At 34.9% G+C, this 19629-nt stretch overlaps 1 protein-coding gene across 2 annotated transcripts in view; it reads left to right on the top strand.

Annotated features, from left to right (window-relative positions):
* Positions 1-19629, top strand: part of SCaMC (Short Calcium-binding Mitochondrial Carrier) — a 180131-nt gene that overhangs the window by 53873 nt on the left and 106629 nt on the right. For both annotated transcript variants that reach the window (XM_072542841.1, XM_072542842.1), the window contains exon 4: positions 12118-12229. In XM_072542841.1, the coding sequence (XP_072398942.1) occupies positions 12118-12229 (112 nt within the window). The remainder of the gene's footprint in view (positions 1-12117; positions 12230-19629) is intronic.

Here is a 19629-nt window from a genome sequence, read left to right on the forward strand (position 1 = left end):
GCCTTCTTAATCACAGTATCACAGCCAGTTGAATCAGTATTTGGCTGCTTGGAATCAAACCTAGGTAATTTGTCGATAAGTGAATTTTTTAACATTTTTTATTGTTAATGAAAAGAATAATACAAAGGTAATTGTGAAATACGTACCAGCAAATTGATAGATCTGTACTTAAAAAACTATGACTGAACACTCCCTTTGTCACGAGAAACCCTTGTCCCATACCGTGTGTGGCCCGATATGTTGTTAAGTAATCCATGAAATCGAACGGAAAGAGTCGAAACAGAAGATGTAATCTTTCAATCTTGCACAGCCGTCGCCCAGTAATGATTCAGCTTCTGCCGTGTGCCACATTGAAATCAACTAAAAATGTATTATCTAGGATATTATCCTTTAAATATAAAATTTATGAGTTTGTAAAGATTAATATTTGCAAAAAATTATTGCTTCTTTTTTACACATAGCTTGTACCTTATTTTATCAACATTATCTTAGATTTACTTATTTTTTTCGTCTTTTGTGTTGTTGCTAGTCCAAGCTCAGATTCAGTGGACATGCAGTACGAATTCATCGTTAGGTAATGTTAAGTGTTCATCGTTAGGTAATGAATTTTAAGGTAGTGTGTACGATTTAAACCTATATAGTACCAAAATTCTCGCGTTTTTAAGCACTACACCATATAATGTGATTGCAGTTGAAAATAGTTGTTACTTGAGACAGTTAAAGTGTCACACTTATTAGAGTTTTTTACACGTAATTTAAATAAAGTCGGTGCTAGAGCTACAACGTATGACAAAATGCAACTGCACTGTAGTGAGTTTGCTTGGTATGTAAGTAGACATAACAAGATCCAGTTATAAAGGGATGTCTTTTATATAATTCAATAAAATGCATTATTTTCAGTTCATGATTAAATGTCAAAAGTCGGTTATACTAAAAAGTATTTCATTTCTTTAACTTAAGTTTTTTTCTTTTTTTTATTTCGCAATAACAAAAGAGTCCACTATGTTAAGAGTTTGAAGGAGATGGTCCAATGATGAGGCTTACCGGCGTCAGCGGAGGGTCTGGATGTTCTAGAATATTGCAAGACCGTGATTTGCGCCCTCTTAGACTTCTTGCTCTCAGAAATAGACGGGACAGTGTACCTCAAGTAAGAGATTATTTGGTTGCAGCTACAGGAAGGGTAGTCTCAAGAAGAACATTAATCAAAGATTGCTTGGAATGGGACTGAGAATTTACAGTCCGCTTTTGGTGTTACCTTTGACACCACAGCATAAGGTACGATGCTTAGAATGGTGCAGAGCTCGGCAAAACTGGAATTTCCAATGGAATTTTATCTGCTTCAGTGATGAATCTAGGTTTTGTTTGGATGGCTCTGATGGGCGCTTAAGGTTAAGACGTTTTCGAGGTGAGAGACGAAATATAGACTAGGTTGTTAAACGTCATACAGCAAGACAACCCAGCATTATGGTATGGGGTGTTATATGTTTAGGAAGCAGATCACCCCTAGTTCTTATTAACGGAACTCTGACAGCTCGACGATATATTATAAATATACGAGATAAAATCTGGTATAGAGACTTTGGAGTGGCCAACAAGATCAACTGATTTGTCACCCATCGAACATGTATGGGATATGGTAGGTCGAAACCTAAATCGATTGCCAGTCGTCCAGCAAACTTAAATGACCTGTGGCATGCCATAAGAAGAATCTGGATGAGTATTCCACATTCCACAATATGATATCAATGCCCCATAGAGTAACTCAGTTTATAGAAAATCAAGGAGGAGCCACTCATTATTAATCTTTTGACGAAAATGGCGTTGCAATTTTTTTTCTTGTTATCAAATAATAATAATACTATAATATACACTTCCATAAATAAATATTAACAAAAATATATATTTGTTCTTCTAGGTGTTGCATTTTTTTGACCCTTAGTATATTTTTACTGTGAATTTCTTATATCTGACCTTGTGTTACATACTAATATTTCTGTTCGGTGAATTTTTCTAAATAAACCAATTTACTTATGATTTAGTTAAAACCTGTTTATTTCTTATCTGCTCTTGCATACAAAAAAGTATTAAGAAAATTTATATTTTCTTTTTACGATGTTTTTAAAATACTCTTATCATAAAAATTTTGTCATTAGCAGTTTATCGACCACGTGCCATTAAAAACTTATTAAAAACTACATAAATGGCCAAACTGGAAGAATGTGTTTACCGATTTCAATTTGCTTCGGGCATCTTTATTTATTTATGGTACATAATTGAGATTATTTTTTATTTTTGAAAGTCTAGATGTTAAAAAAATTGTAAAAGTGTTTTAATAAAGTAATTTCAATCTGAGTTGTTAATAAAAATGACCGTTCTTAATAAATTATAATCTACATAGCATCCTTTGCAAAGTATTTTCACACAACTGCATTGGTCTTCAGACTAATTTAAGTGAGGGTAGCAGATTAACGAGATCACTAAGTGATATAGGGGGTAGGGAAATCGGCTACGAAGGTTCAATGAATCAGCAAGTGGTTAACGACATATTTATGCCGAAGGCAACGATAAACCACTTCATTAAATACTCATACACGATTTCAATAACCGTAAAACACGATTGTCAATGCTCATCGGAGATTCCAACGCAAAATTCGAAATAAAGCACAATGATGAAGAAACACGGATTGGAAATTTTGGCTATGGCTTAAGCCGCGTTTACACGATGACAATTGGCGAGACAATTGTCAGAAGACAACTGACTGGCATGAAATTAATGTCTTCGTCTAAACACTTCAGGCCAATTGCCTTGCCAACTGCCCTCACAATTGGCCCAAAATTCAGTTGTCTCCGGGAGTAGACTGAGGACAATGAGCTGCGCATAGTGAGTCCCCACCACTTGAAATCTCAATTGTCGCGACAATTGGCGCCGTGTGAACGGTGTAGGCCAGTAGTGCTGTCTTGTTTTTGGCCAGTTACCTCACCGGACACCACAGATGACGAGCAGTCGGCCGTGTTTTAGCTGTCTATTGCCATGGCAGTAGTTGGCCACGTATAAACATCTTCTCGTTCAACTGGACTGGCCAAAGACAATCCGCAACCACGTGATGACAATTGTCCAATGACAATTGTCACGCCAATTGTCATCGTGTAAACGCGGCTTTAGGAAAGGTTAGGGGCGATAAGTGAAAGAGAAGAATATATTTGCGATGAATTTGCGATAAAAAAAGCCAACGCAAGTGGACCTGGATTAACTCTAATGGTCAAGTAAAAAACGAAATAGACAAATACATCCTTTCAACAAAAAAGTCTATTATACATAACGTAACAGTACGTAACCATTTCACAACTGGTACTGTCCATACATTAGTTAGAGCGAAATTTAACATTAATGGACACCTAGAATAATGCCACAAAATCGATCCAATTAACGAAATACACCATTTCCCATATAAAGAGATACAATTTCGCCAAAGCTCTCCAACCAAGTACTAGAAATCATTTTCAAGAAACTACCAGGGGCTCGAAAAGCTTTAAATTGAAATCACGGAGTTTTTCACTATCTCCAAAATGATTACACTATTCATAACTACGGAGTTCGGATTTATTGTATTATTTTTTTAATAATTACTTATTATTTGTTGAGTCCATTTTTTACTTTTCGAAACCATCGAGAAAAGGAAAACGGCGTATCTAGGTCACATCATGTGAAATGAAAAATACCAGTTCCTCCAACTTATAATCGAGGGTAAAATTGAAGGCGAGAGAGGAATGGGACGCAAGAAAATGTCCTGGCTCCGAAACATAAGGCAATGGACAGGGATTAACGACATACAATCTCTGATACATATTGCAAGAAATAGAGAATTAATGGAAAATGTGATCGCTAACATCCATTAATGGATTTGCATCTGAAGAAGAAGAAGAAGATTTTTAACTTCCTTCCCGTCTCAGGTTGCATAATCTTAATTCAAGTAAAACTTATACGCAATACCATGAACTTACAGTTCTCGCGTCAATGAAGGGACACCTTGTTGCATAGACTTAGAAAGGCTTTCGCAGGGGTATGCCACGATTCACTAAAAACCTTTTTGAAAGAGAGACTGTTACATGTGGTTTATAGAAAATACTTAGGAATCGCTGAATTACAATAAAAGTTTTTTTTGGAATTTGGTTCATTGTAAGAGAGAAATCATTTTCATATTCTAAGTTGCATGAAGTTGAATGATTCTGTTTTTAGTGAGCCACAGTTGATTGTTAATACTTATGCCAATTTGTTTGGCAGTGTCCATAATCCTTCTTTTTGCCTAGACGACTGGAATCATAGACTTGTCAGTCAGTCACAGCCATATTCACTTCTTACCTATTACAATTTGTGACATTCTTTCTGCTATTCCTAAAATTTTTTAGGCTTTATTGTCTGATTTTTGGTAGTTAATCTGAAGAATCAACTTCATACGGGTCAGCCTACTTTCCTGCCTGGTCCTTCAACTTTACCATATGATAAGAAAGTTGACCCTATAATACCAGAAATGGGAACACCGAAAAATCCAAATATTCGTATCTCAGCTTTGAGATAAACAGTAAATTTTGCGATAGAGAACATTTAGGGACTTGCGTATTGTCCCGCTTTGAATGCCTTCCTATTGTCCAATTGAATTAAAAATTCCTAAAATATGATGTATAAATATTAGTGAATTTCAGGCCAAAGGGACAGTCCTTCAAGGTCTCTTCTAGAAGCTTACTGTCGGGACTCTGACCCAGTCAACATCCTCAAGACTCTACCGCTGCTTTTTTCTCTACTGCAAAAGCTGTTTTATTTTGTTATGTAAGAAATTAGCTAGTCTTTGTCAAGACTAGCTACATAAATCATCCATAGTCCTATCTGAGATGGGCTTAAGCAGGGGATACTTCGCCTTCTATACACGAAGCCCCTTCAAGAGCGTACGAGGCAGAAATATGGATTTTAGCAGTCTTTTCTCACCCGAGACGACATGGCGCCCAACTGGTTTTTTCGAACTCACGTTCCAGCTACACCGAATGCAACATAACTGAATCTACTGTTGGATGACAGCGTGGAAAGCCACGGTTGTTAAATTGTAATAATCTAATACTTCTTCATCGAGATCTTCAGCAGACCTGATGCCTTCGGTGTACCAAATATCTTCGACGAGCCAGTATTCTTCAAAGTTTAAAGCCCTGTAAGCTACGGAGATCCCTGAGTAGCCACAGTCCCTGCCTGACCTATCAGTATATGGTCCGAGCCACTGGGGTTGCTCGGGCATGCTCGCCTACGAAACACCGTGGATAATGCAGAAGAGACGAGATATAGTACATCAACCGAGGTTGGAACCCGCAGAAGAAGGAGATGCTGTTACCACCATCTCCCCTGGAATCCTGCAGTTGTTATGTGTGCTGTGAATTCGAACATTTTTGAACTTTATTAATTCTAGTTGTATTTAACACTTTGTTCTTGTATTTAACACTTTGTACTCTTTTTCAATTGTATTTTTCAACTTGTATTGCGATAATTGTCTGTGGACCAATGAACTAGTCGATACTCATCGCCTCGTCTTGAATTAAATGTCTTTCTATTGGCCAATTGATCTGAAAATTACTAAAATATTATGTATAAATATTAGTGAATTTCAGGCCAAAGCGACAGACTTTCACGGTATCTCTTAGAGTATCTTACACTCCTGTTGGGACTCTGCCCCAGTCAACTTCCTCAAGACTCTGCGGATGCTTTTTACTCTACTGCAAAAGTTGATTTATTTTGTTATGTAAGACATTAGCTAGTTTTTGTTAAGGCTAGCTATATAAAACATCCATAGTCCTATCAGTGATGGACATAAGTAAGGGATACTTCGCCTTCTATACACGAAGCCCCTTGCAGAGCTTACGAGGCAGAAATATGGACTTTATCAATCTTTTTCCCCCAAGACGACAGACTTAGGAATATAATAAGAGTGCCATTTATGATAAATACAAATATTTAGGAACAATATTGTGATGTTTATTTTAATGTATTTACAGTTTTTTAACACTAACACTAAAAACACAATTAATTAATTAAACATTTATTTTACTTAACTCTACAAATTTTTATTATCGACTGACTCTTAAATCTAAATTGTTCTTTTTGTTAATTTTATTGTATTCTTTGGCGATTTTATTTTTATGTTTTCATCTGTCATCTATTAGTCTTAATATTTCGACAGCCGTCGATTGTGGTTTTCGTTTATTAATTGTTTTGATGTATGTTCTGAGATTTTTTCTTTTACCTCCTTTGCAATCTCTTAAATATTATTTGTAATATTGAGTTTATGATTCGATTAACATCACTGTGGTTGCCCCAGTATATACAAAAAAGAACTATTTTTTTAGGACAATACATAAAACTTAAGGAATAAGAGGAAAACAAAAAAACTTTAAATTTATTTTAATGTACGTATAAATCAATTGGCCAATGTTTTGTTATTTTGAAGAGTTTTTATTGTACACACTCAGTCTGAAGCGTACATTTCTCGAGATTTTATTTTAATGATCTATTCTCGACTTTAATCTCAAATCTCTTGAAATGTATTTATATACTTCATTTGAAAATAAAATATTTTACATGAAAGTAAAATAGGGTTCGACAAGATTGCATGGACAGTTGCTAATTTCTTCCAAATTTATCTGATTCTGGTTTAATATAAATTATGGCATTTGCGCATAGGCTATTTTTTTAGGCATAGGTTATACATATACAGTGTGTAAAAGCCAAATGGAATAAATTCATTATTTAGGTTACTGTACATATTTATAAAAAATCCCGAAACACGTCAAATTTAAATTACTTTGACATTAATATACTTATATTAATATAATATATATTGACATAAACTTGACATTCTTTAACGTGAAAATGCCACCCCTACCTTCAACCCCCTTAGAATGACAGGTACAACCCCCAATTTTTAAAATGGGAAGTATAGGCTTGTGATATATCGTTTGAAAGGTCTTTTCGTTCTCCATTCAAAAATGTTATCGCTTTCAAGTTTATTAAGATTAATTAAGATAAAATAAATTAAAATCATGTGGTTACCGAAATTCGCTACAATACAATCAAAAACTAAAATGTAATGCAAAACGTAATAAAATGTAAAACACGAAAAAGAACTATGAATGTTAATGAAGTAGATGTTCAAAATGTTCACCGCGAACGTCTTGGCAACATCCTAATCTCAAATAAAACTGTCTTCTAACATTATTTAACATAACAGGCGTGATCGACCTGATCGCAAGCGTTATTCGTTCTTTTAAGTCATTTAAATCAGAAGGTTTAGTTTTGTACACATGTTTTTGTTTTGTTCACATATCCCCATAAAAAGAAATCTAATAATGTAAGATCAGGTGATCGCGCTGGCCCTTCAATCGATCCCCGCCTCCCTATCCACCGATTGGGAAATATTGTATCGAGGTACTGCCGGACATTAAATTGGTAATGTGGTGGTGCTCCATCCTGCTGAAACCATATCGTATTCGCTGGAACTTGAGGGTTTCCTGGATCAGGATATAAATTTGCCAACGTTGGAATGACATCATTTTGAAGTAGTGCCAAATAATTGTTGCCATTCAAGTTGCCCTCAATGAAAAAGGGACCAATGATATTGTTTCCTACAATCCCTGCCCAAACATGAACCTTTTGATGGTATTGAGTGTGTTGTTCTCTCATCCAGTGAGGATTTTCCGTGGCCCAGTAGCGGCAATTTCGCCGATTAGCAAGACCGTTAAGTGAAAAAGTACACTCATCAGAAAACATAACGTCTTCTAATTGGATAATATTGTTATCCAACATGTCCATCATTTGCTCACAAAAAAAAGTTCTATCAAAATCGTCTTCCATGAGCTCCTGAGTAGGTATCATCTTATAAGGATGCAATTTATTTTCTTTTAATATGTTTACTATCGATGTATGGCTAGCATTGAATGTAGTGGATGCCTGTCTATGAGTTCATCACTCAGTGCATTGGCAGCTGCTTTTTTATCTGCCTTACATGACCAAACTCGCGAAACTGCTTCTCTATTTTGCTTATTGTTCCTTGGGATATAGGCGGTATATTAGGAAATTTCTCATGAAATAGGCGAGTTACTTCCTGTTGTGTTCGGGTGTTATCTCCGTAACCAATCATTTGTAAAACTGTTATTTTATGCATTTCCGTTAATCTAACCATTTTTCAGAATTAAATTGAACGAACTTTTTAGTTAAATTAAAATACTGACAACTTAAATAAAACAATTTACTAATGCGTATTAAAATAACGTTGCCACGGAAATTCTTTAAAGTTTTTTAATGGTTACCATCTAAAAACCACATTGCTATGATTTTTGTTCACTTTCTCATTATCAAGACCTAAACGGGAAATAAGTTTTGAGTATATTTTAGCGAATGTCGGTAACCACATGATTTTAATTTATTTTATCTTAATTAATCTTAATAAACTTAAAAGCGACAACATTGTTGAATGGAGAATGAAAAGACCTTTCAAACGATATATCACAAGCCTATACATCCTATTTTAAAAATTGGGGGTTTTACCTGTCATTCTAAGGGGGTTGAAGGTAGGGGTTGCATTTTTACGTTAAAGAATGTCAAGTTATAATTTAAATTTGACGTGTTTCGGGATTTTTTATAAATATGAACAGTAACCTAAATAATGAATTTATTCCGTTTGGCTTTTACACACTGTATAATGACTACACCCCCAGGTGGGGTTAAGTCGCAAAAGCTTTCTAGTTCCTATTTCTTGGGAGGATCAGTCCCTTTTGCTTATGTTATCTTTATCATCTTAATCATCGCTCTTCCGTTTTAGTCCAATAAACAAAAAACAAATTGTGAAGTAATTCGTTTTAGAACGAATCCTTAAGAAAATTGAAGTTTTGGTATGAAAATATGGATTTATGTCAACAGTATGAGTTTAAAATATAACGGCGTCATTGTTTAAATATGGATTTTATAGCAACAATCATCGAAAATTACTATTTTTAATTTTTTTAATATTTCTTTCCTAATTAGAAGTTTTCAGTTTTGTTTTCTTAAAAGGTTATGAAAAAACGACTCATTTGAAACCTTCTAAATTAAATGTGCTTGATAATTTATTTAAACAATTGCGAAAATTGAAAAAACGTGAAAACGAAAAAAAAAACGACACTTCTTGCATTTTTGTATATATTTGCGATAGCATCCACATACTCTATTGAGACCTACTTTCGTCAATGTTTGAAACAGTTTTTTCAAAGGTACCGTATCGTATGCCTTCTTTAAATCTAAAACCGTTTTTCGATCTTTTGAGGGCATCGCTTAACTCTCCGGTTGTTATCTCAATTATTTGTGTATGTTCGGGTATTTCTTCCATTTCGATCTCTTGGAATTTACATCTATTCTCTGTCAGTAAGACCTTGTAATGGTGTTTCCACTGTTTCAGATCTATTAACTGTAAGTTAGATTTTTCCTTTCCTTCCCTCCGGAGAGACTTTATCACATTCCACGCTTGCCTAACTCTTGTTCCACCCATATACCTATCCACCTCTGCACATCTTCGATCCCACATTTCATTTTTACTTTTCGCTACTTCTCTTTTTACATCCTATTTAATTTTTTATATATCTTGCAATCTTCCTACTTTCTGGTTGACATCCATTTCTGATAAGAAGTTTTCTTCTTGTGTACTAACGTTTGCATATTCTTCGACCACCATTCTTGATTTTTTGTTTCATATTTGTTTTTATACCCCAAAAGCTTCACTTGCAGCCTCATGAATGCATTTTTTAAGTTGCTGGTGTAAATCTTTCGCTGATGTATTTTCTCGATCCACATTTTGTAATTTTGTGGCCAGTCGTAATTTGTAAAGAAATTTCGTTGAATCTTCTTTTAAGCTTTCTTCAGATTCCCAGCCATGTAAATTTGTGGATGTCACCAAGTTCAAAAAATCCATTCATAATTTCGTATTCTTGCATCTCTACGCATTCCGTTGTCATTGGTTATTTGTTCCCCGTATCTTCCTACGACTCTGTTATTTTCTTCTCCCTCTACTGTGCCGTTTAAATCTGCTAATATACAGATTTCACAGTTTTCTTTTACTTCAGAGAGTATTTCATTCATCTTGTTGTACAAATCGTCTTTATTTTCTGGATCTGCATCTTCATTTGGGGTATACACTCCGACAATTACGATGTTGTGCCCATTCTTTTTCATTTCCTTTCTTTTTACATGTATTACAATTTTATTTGACTGGCCTATTTTTCCTGTCTCTAGTTTGTCCCTGCCATTCTTTTACTTCTCCGTTTTATAAGTCTTCTTCAACTTCTTGCAGCTACTTTGATCTTGGTGTTCCCCTTTTCTTCCTTCAAAGATTCCAAATGTCTTCAAGAGTGTGTGTTTACTCACCGTTTAATTTCCATTTTGTTGTGGTGTGTTTTCATGAATACGTACTATTGATTCGTTTTATGATCCGAAAGTCATTGTATTCCATTTGTTTTGCTTTCAAGACTTCCATAAGCTGTTTTCGAGGGACCTTATTAAACGCCTTATTATAATCTATTAAAGAGAAGTACATATCTTGGTTAAATTCTTTGTTAATTCTCAATAATTCACAGCTTCTGCGAAGAGAGCATTATGGAAGACTTCACAGTATAAGGTTTAATATTTTATATTGCTAGTAATTATGAATATACTCCATGTGTGAATTAATTGCCTTTCCTAAAATCGTACATAATACTTTTATATTTATCGATTCCTGGTTTCAACAGCTAAACAGCAACAACAACTAAATTTTTTATTGGCTAGTAAAGTGTGTTTTTTTAGAGGTTCAGAACTTTAAAATGAAATAAACAAAGATGATTTTTATAAATTGACATGAAATTGACTTTATTCGAAAAATAATCTTCTGGCATTATAATTTAAATATTATTTCTGACATATGCCCGCCATGGCTGGCTCTGATGTAGTTTAATCTGAAGGTCCAATTTTCGATCTTTTTTTCCAATATTTGTCGCCGTATATCGACAATAACGCGGCGAATGTTGTCCTTCAAGTGGTCAATCGAACCGATCATGCTTATCGGCGCACCCTCACATATCGCCACATAAAATAGTCCCGCAATGTTAAATCGCACGATCTTGTAGGCCAATTCACGGTCCAAAACGTGAAACTAAGCGGTTACCAAACGTTTCCTTCAATAAATCAATTGTGACACAAACTGTGTGACATGTTGCACCGTCTTATTGAAACGACAGCTCCTGTACATCAAGGTTATTCAATTGGGAAATGAAAAAGGCAGTAATCATGGTCGCTTAACAAAATTCGTTTATGAAAATTGGAATCAACGGCAATCTCGTTTTGGACCCACTCACCGAATCTACGAATCTACACCTTGCTAGGTGATTCTGTATCTTCAATTCTTGATCTGCAAAATCTTACATAAAGTCGATGGACACGTATCCAACCGCTGTGCACGATGGCAGATAGACTGATTCGGGTTTTCCTGTAACCTGCGCTCTACAGCAGCAACAACTTCTTCTGTACGCACTGTACGACGTGTCTCTAGATGCATATTATCATTTAGAGTAAACGTGGTGCAAAAACGGTCTATGGTTAATCGAATTACTTGCGCTGATGGACTATCATGTTGACCATAAAAATGGGCGTAGTGCGCGATTCGTATTTCGAACAGAACCACAATTTTCAAAATAAATTTGTACAATTTGTAAGCATTGTTCAGGCGTCAAGTCTATTCATGCTAAAATGCACAACCAAACTTAACATAAATCGCTTTTACAGGTGTAAAAAGTGTTACTAACATTTCTATACCTCTAAAAAAACACCCTCTGGAACAATATTTTTTATTTTCAAATGAAGCATCGGTCCTTTTTGTCTACGTGGCGTGAAGGTTTGTTACAGTTTTCTATTAAAATTTAGTAATAGTAGTTTGCTATATAAACAGCCAGTAGTAGACAAATGTAGATGATTTTCAGTTGATTTTTATTTGAATAACTGTACATTTTGTTTTAGTTTGATCTAATTTCTGTAAACTTACTTCATGCACTACAGTTTGTTTCACCCACGTTTTGTTGTAGGATGGATCAAGATGGTAGTCTGAATATTAGCTATGACGAATGGAGGGATTTCTTGCTCTTGGCACCCAGTAGCAATATACGGGATCTTATTACGTATTGGAGGCACTCTACGGTAAGTCCTTTTTCATGTAATACAGTTTATCAAATGTAATAACAATAAGATTTTGCCTCTGTGAAACAATATTTATAATATTCCTATTATCTTCGGTTGTAATGAATATTTAAGTCCAAAAGATTTATAAAATTAAAGAATATGTAATCGATAGGTTGGATGTTAATTCTTTCATTCATCAATGATTTCATTGTAGCGAAATAAAATGGTTCAAAATGACTTTAATGATATTTGGAGACCTCATAAAGGTATTGCATTTTTTTACATTGTTGCATGTCCTTGAATCCCTTAAAAGGACGTGGGTCATATATGTCCCATTAGTGTTAATTGGTAGGATAAATAAATCTCATCAGTAAAGAAACAAACGTATATTCAAAATAGTCAATAATTCAATTCGCTGTTCAGCTAGTGGCACCAGAAAATTCAAGAGCGAAAATTTTGTATTATCTTTTTGTACACTTCTTTTATGCAAATGCTTGTAAATAATTCAAGAATTTACAATAGCATACATAACTACTAATCTATAAAAAACTTTTCTCCACCATTTCGCAGATTTTCGGTCCATATCATATGTTCTAACGTTTTGATCGGCGAGATCTACTCCTCCCATAAAATTATTGTAAAAAATAATTGCTTTTGGACAAATGAACTCAGCTTTTTCTCCAGTTTCCAGCTTTCTGTTGATAATTCCAACAGTTGTACTGTGACAATTGGACATCAGTATCACTTTCGTATCGTATCTTTCCATTTAGTCGCTAAAATTCCTTCGGATGAAACTGAAAACTTCATATCACCCCTTGACCTTTTATTATTTTCAAATTTGACTACGTTTACTCGATTGGCCATATAGGTTTCTAAACATGGAAAATTTAGGGTGTTTAGTAGGTTGAACGAAGTGAAAAATCTATCAAATCATAGACACACGTCAGGTGACCGTATGGTTTTGGCTAGATTTTCAACTACTCGTTCTTCTAGAGTTCTAGTAGTTAGTGTGGATTCTTTTCCCGAGTAAATATTGAAATCATATATATATATATATATATATATATATATATATATATATATATATATATATATATATATATATATATGTATATATACATATATATATATATATATATCCTGTGAAAGAATCACTTCGTTGTCACATTTTTATACCTCTTTTTTACTGGTTTCATACTGCTTCAGGGCAGATCTTCCTTTGAACTTGTCATTGATTCGTGGATGGACTGATGGGAACTCTCAGTCCTCGCCTTTACAAAATTTTCTTTAAACAAGAAACCACTTAATAGATGTAGTATGTTTTTTATGTATTACCATGTCTTTCAGGAGTATTATAGTAGGACTTAATAACAGGAATAAATAGCGATCTCTTGAAATAACTTTTTTTTATGGGAGAATTAGAAAGTGATTCGTTTTGTGACCAATAGTGTGAGATATATGGTACTTTATTGTAACACATAACCATAGTACAACTTGTTACTGTCATCATTTCGTACATATCTGTTTTTTTTGTGTTTAATTTTATATTTCTGTTTTTTGGAAGTGCTGCTATTCTTTGGTTTGTACAGTAAGCCATATGCATAAATAAACTACGCGGAAATAATTTTAGAAAAATATCAACAGGACGAGAACTTTTATCAATATTTAGCATTGTTATCCGATTTCTCTGGGTAGGAATTTCTTTTTTCGGACAAAAGTTTGTATTTGGTATATTCCATTGTGCAGTCAATTCATTCCTTTCAGACTCATCTTCAGATATTTCCGCGTTATCAGAACTTTCTTCGTTGGAAGCAGTGATGTTTACATCTACATGGTCAGGAGTATTCTCAGGCACTATCAGAATCTGAGACGAATCGTCACCAGGTACATAATCAAACTGTGAGGCAGCATAAGATTCTGTCTCGGATCCATTTTCAAAAATATTTAAGAGGTTTTCATTTTCTTCTTAAAGCTCTTTTTGTGTTAGAAAACGTCTACGTGCCATAGTCAGTCTGCAAACAAACAATACGAATGGGATAAATACGACCCGGTATAAACTACTACTGGGACACTAGAGTCCCGTTTAGAAATTATGGTAAATCGATGAAAACAATATCAAAAATAAACAATATATATCACAAACCTGTGTTAATCAGCAACTAAATTATATATAATCGGTTAAAAAAACAGAGCAGCCACTTTTTCTTTACTAAAATTGTATTATGTATTTACGAGTTGTTGATGCACGTGTTTAGTTAACATCAATTTATGGGTTATATACGTGATATGTAGGGTGCATACTACTAGGTAATGAGTAAGGAATGTCTAAAAATACGGATGCGTTCAAGTAACATGGGCTTTGGGGACAAACAGATGCCAGCAGATTTTTTGAAATCCGCTGGGACGTATATGTCCCCACAGTAATAAAAGAGTTAAAATGACGTGGGTGATATATGTTCCATTAGTGTTAATTAGTGGGATAAATAAATCCCATCAGTAAAAAAGAATATATTCAAAATTAAAAAAGGTACATTACACAAAAAAAACATTACAATGATGTAAAAAACAATTTTTTGCATATAGGCACAAATAATCCTAGTTTTGGTGTCTGATTTATGTTGTGAACATCTTAACCTCGTCCTCGTCCTCGAACACCTTGTCCTCGTAAGTGTTTGTTTTTGCAATAGGTCTCCATCATTGATCATATGTTTCTGTCGTTTAGAAATAACGGAGACAACGGCGAACGGTTCTCCGACAACGGAGAAAGATTGGTAGAACTATGTGAAGTAAATGATTTGAAAATTATGAACGGATTCTACAAACAAAAAAAATATACATAAGTACACATGGACTCAAGAGACAAGAAAACTAAGATCCATTATTGACTACATTATCATGAACCACAAAAGCTCCATCAAAGTGAAAGACACCATGCCATCACAAACTTGTGGTGGCATGGATGGAATTCCCCTATATCTGGACAAAACAAAAACATGCATCGATTGTTACAACGGGAACGACAATAAACGAAAAGAAGCTCAAATTACATCTATTGCAGGAAGAATCAATAAAAGATTTATACAAAAGAAGACTAGACCAAAAACTAGAAGAATTCAGATATGACACGTTAGATGAAATGCATGAACACATAAAAACCTGCCTGATTTCAGCGGCCTTAGAAGCTCTTGGAGAAGACTACCAAAGGAACACCCATCAGAATATCAAATTAAGGGAAGACACATTGAAATGCATAAAAGAAAAGAAAAAACTACACATAAAATACCTAAACACCAAAAAACAGGAAGACCTATATAGAGCGAAAAACAGAGAGGTAAAGAAAAGAGTAACAAATGAAAAGAACGAACGATGGGAACAAGCATGCACAGAGATAGAACGACATATCGGAGGAACGAGAAATTCAGAATCATGGCGAATATTAAAAGCACTTCAACGAAATAAGACAGAGAAAACCCAGATCGGCAAAATTAGTGAAAACGAGTGGCAAGAATACTACGTAGAACTACTTACAGAAAACCGTCCCCAATTTCAGGAAGAGAATATAGAACATGCAGGAAATGGGGCATACGACCAGATAGAAATAAGCCTGGCAGAAGTTAAGAGAGCAATCAAGACATTGAAGAACAAAAAAGCCAAAGGACCCGGAGGAATACCAAACGAACTAATTAAAAACGGAACGGAAAAGTTATTCCGCATGCTACATAGAATGTTCGAAAGAGGACTAAATGGAGAAGAAATACCTGCGGAATGGACACAAGCATACATCACATCCATACATAAGAAAGGAAACAGGAAAAAATGTGAAAACTATAGAGGAATTAGTATAATATCGTCGGTAGGTAGACTTTACGGGAAAATTATTAAAGAAAAACTAGAAACTGAAATAATAGGAAAAATTGGAGAAGACCAAGCAGGGTTCACAGTAGGAAAATCATGCCTAGATCATACGTACACATTAGAACAACTGATCGGTACTGAACTGAAGGTAGACCGGTCCATCTGGCCTTTGTTGATCTAAAGAAAGCATATGACTCGATACCTAGAGTCAAATTATGGGAAGCAATGAATGATCTCGGAATCCGACAAACACTAATAAAAGCAGTTAAAGCACTATACAAAGAAAACACAGTAGCTATTAAATGTGGAAATAAAGCCTACAATCCATTTAAGACGACAAAAGGACTTCTACAAGGCTGTGCTACGTCCCCTACTCTGTTTAAAATATTCTTGGAAAAGACACTCAAACCATGGAGGAGAAAGTGCGAAGGAATGGGCATACCAGTAAGAGACGAATACCTATACACCTTAAGTTTTGCCGACGATCAAGTAGTCATCGCACAAGATGAAGAAGATCTCAGCTTTATGCTCAGAAAACTAGAAGAAGAATATAAAAACAACGGAATGGAAATAAACTTAGAGAAAACCGAATACCTAACAACAGAAAACAAGGATATGAGAAACATAGAGATAGACGAGGGAAGACAAATAAATGGAACAGATAAATTCAAGTATTTAGGAACCATAATATCGAACCAAGGAACAACAGAAGATATAAACAACAGACTGAGACAAACAAGAAACTGTATAAGACAACTAAACTCAGTGTTGTGGGATAAGAACATTACGATAAAGACAAAAAAGAGAATATATAACACCCTGACAAGAAGTATCCTGACATATGGGTCCAAAAACTGGACAATAAACAAGAGAAATAGAGGTAGAATAAGAGCAGTAGAAATGGAGTTCCTGAGGAGAAGCTGTAGACTTAAAAAAAGAGACAGAATTGAAAACGCAGAGATTAAGCGGAGAATGGGAGTGCAATCAATCAGAAGAGCGGACAGAGGACGCTGGATAAACAAAATCACAGAATGGAGCCCGATTGGAAGAAGAAAGAGAGGAAGACCCCGAAGGTCATTCAGAGATGAAATCGACGAGGCTATGGAGAAAAGAACCCTGCGAGATGGAGACTGGAATGACAGGGAAAATTGGAGAAAACGGTTGAGTGAAGGAAGACAGTGAAAACTGTGGAAATCCTTAGTAGTAGTAGTAGAAATAACGGCAACTTCTTCGTATTTTTACATTTGGTTTCGATTTTCCTAATTCAATTAGCTCTACTGCTATTGTTACCAGAAAATTCAAGAGTGAAAATTTCGTATTGTCCTTTTATAAACTTCTTTTATTCAAATCCTTATAGAATCCAATAATTTACAATATCGTACATAACTAATCTAGAAAAAACTTTTCTCCACCAGTTTGACTTTTACCTTTGTTTATAAAAAAATAAACCGATCTGAAAGTACATCCAATACTTATTTTTCATAAACTATATCCCCCATTTGTTTTCTGGACTAGGTTATAATATACGAGCATAGATTTATATTAAACTAGCCTTTGATAGATGGCTCTACTTGATACCGAATTGGTTTCGGTGTTGACATTTGCCATTCATGACATGACGTCTGTCAAAATTTTAAGTTTTAAAAACAATTAGTTTGGTTTTTACAGCCGTCAAAAGCAAGCAAATTTTTTGTTTTCGGAGAAATGGAAAAACTTGAGTATCGTTCAGTGATTAAGTTCCTCCACAAAAAGGTAAAACGAATGTGCAAATCAAAACCGACCTGTACGAAGTTTATGGTGAGGTTGCACCTTCGTTAGCAACAGTAAAATTTTGGAAAGCTGAATTTGTTCGTGGTCGTACGAGTGTCTTTGATGATGAGCGCCCGGGGAGGCCAAATAAAGTCACCACGCCGGAAATTATCAACAAAGTCCATGACATGGTTAGAGCAGATCGTCGAATTACACTCCGCGAGTTAATAGGGGTCCTAAACATTTCCTATGTACGCGTACACAACATCATTCACCATCATTTGAAAAAGCTATCCGCGCGATGTGTGCCGCGTTTGCTGACGATCGATCAAATGCAAAAACGTGTGACCACTTCGGAGACGCTTTTGGCGATAATACGGCGCGATCCGAAGGATTTTTTTTCGCCGATTTATCACTGTTGATGATACCTGGGTGCATTATTACACACCGGAAACCAAAGGATAGTCGAAACAGTGGCGCAAACGCGGCGAAGGGCTGCCGAAGAAGGCAAAGAGTGCACATTCGGCCGGCAAAGTGATGGCGACTGTTTTCTGGGATGCGAAGGGCATCATCCCCATCGACTACTTGGAAAAAGGGAAAACAATCAATCAATGGAACGAAAAAAAGTGCTCTTTCACCAAGACAATGCACCGGCTCACCGATCGGCCGTCGCCATGGCAAAATTACACGAATTGGGCTATGAATTGGTTGAACATCCACCGTATTCCCAAGATATCTTGCCGCCAGCGATTTTTTCCTGTTTCCATACCTAAAAAAATGGCTCGGAGGACGCCGTTTCGCAACAAATGATGAAGTCGTCGCTGAAACTTCGGCCTATTTTGAAGAGCTCGAGCAAAAGTACTATTCGGATGGGATAAAACATCGTCTTACTAAGTGTATCAAGCTAAAAGGGGACTATGTTGAGAAATAAATCGATTTAATTCCAAAAACCTTGTTTTTTTCTATCAAAGGCTAGTTTCATATCAATTCACCCTCGTATATGCTAATTATTTTATAAAAATCCTCGATCAATCTTAACATTTTAACCTGTACCTCGTATATAATCAAAGCCATTTTAAAACCATTTTCAACTAATACTAAAATTGATTATTTACAAATTAAGTGTACTATATCAATTAACGTCCTAATTACTTTTTGCATTTTGATTCAGACGATTTTGAAACCAAAGTAGGTTATCGTATTCCTACTTATTTTAAAATCAACAAAAGCATTGTTTGCATAAGTGATGCGCATATTATTTATCTCTTGCTAGATTTAAAGTATTCAAAATCTCGTTAAACTCGACATAAACTGGGATTTTTATTTTTTATACTAAATAATCATGTGCTTTTACAAAAACCCGTCTACAACAAAACGAAAATACTTAAAATAATCGTCGTTCAATCACGATTTTATCCGTTATGCCTTTTTGTGGCCATGTTGCGAAAAAATTAATAGTATTAATTATTTATATTAATATGTAATTAACATTATTAGTATCATTAATTATTAAACGAATCGTTTCACGAACAAAATATGATTGAAATGTCAGATGTTGGTAGTTCAGATTTCTTTCCTAGGTGGCTGTTCCAGAAATGAACATATTGTTTTTAAAATATAAAATAAAAATGTAATTTTTTAGACTTTTCTTAGTGTAGAATAAGTAAAATAGTCACGTTATCTAGTTTGCTCGGGACACCCGACTCAATGGCGCCTCAACCTCTTAAATAGTTTTCACACCTAAATAAAAGAGGAGTAATCTTAACTTTTACGCATCAAGTAGTATTATCAGTTCAGTTCATTCTCACACATCG

This window comes from Diabrotica undecimpunctata, chromosome 9 (assembly GCF_040954645.1).
Source record: "Diabrotica undecimpunctata isolate CICGRU chromosome 9, icDiaUnde3, whole genome shotgun sequence".
In the NCBI taxonomy this organism is placed as follows: domain Eukaryota; kingdom Metazoa; phylum Arthropoda; class Insecta; order Coleoptera; family Chrysomelidae; genus Diabrotica; species Diabrotica undecimpunctata.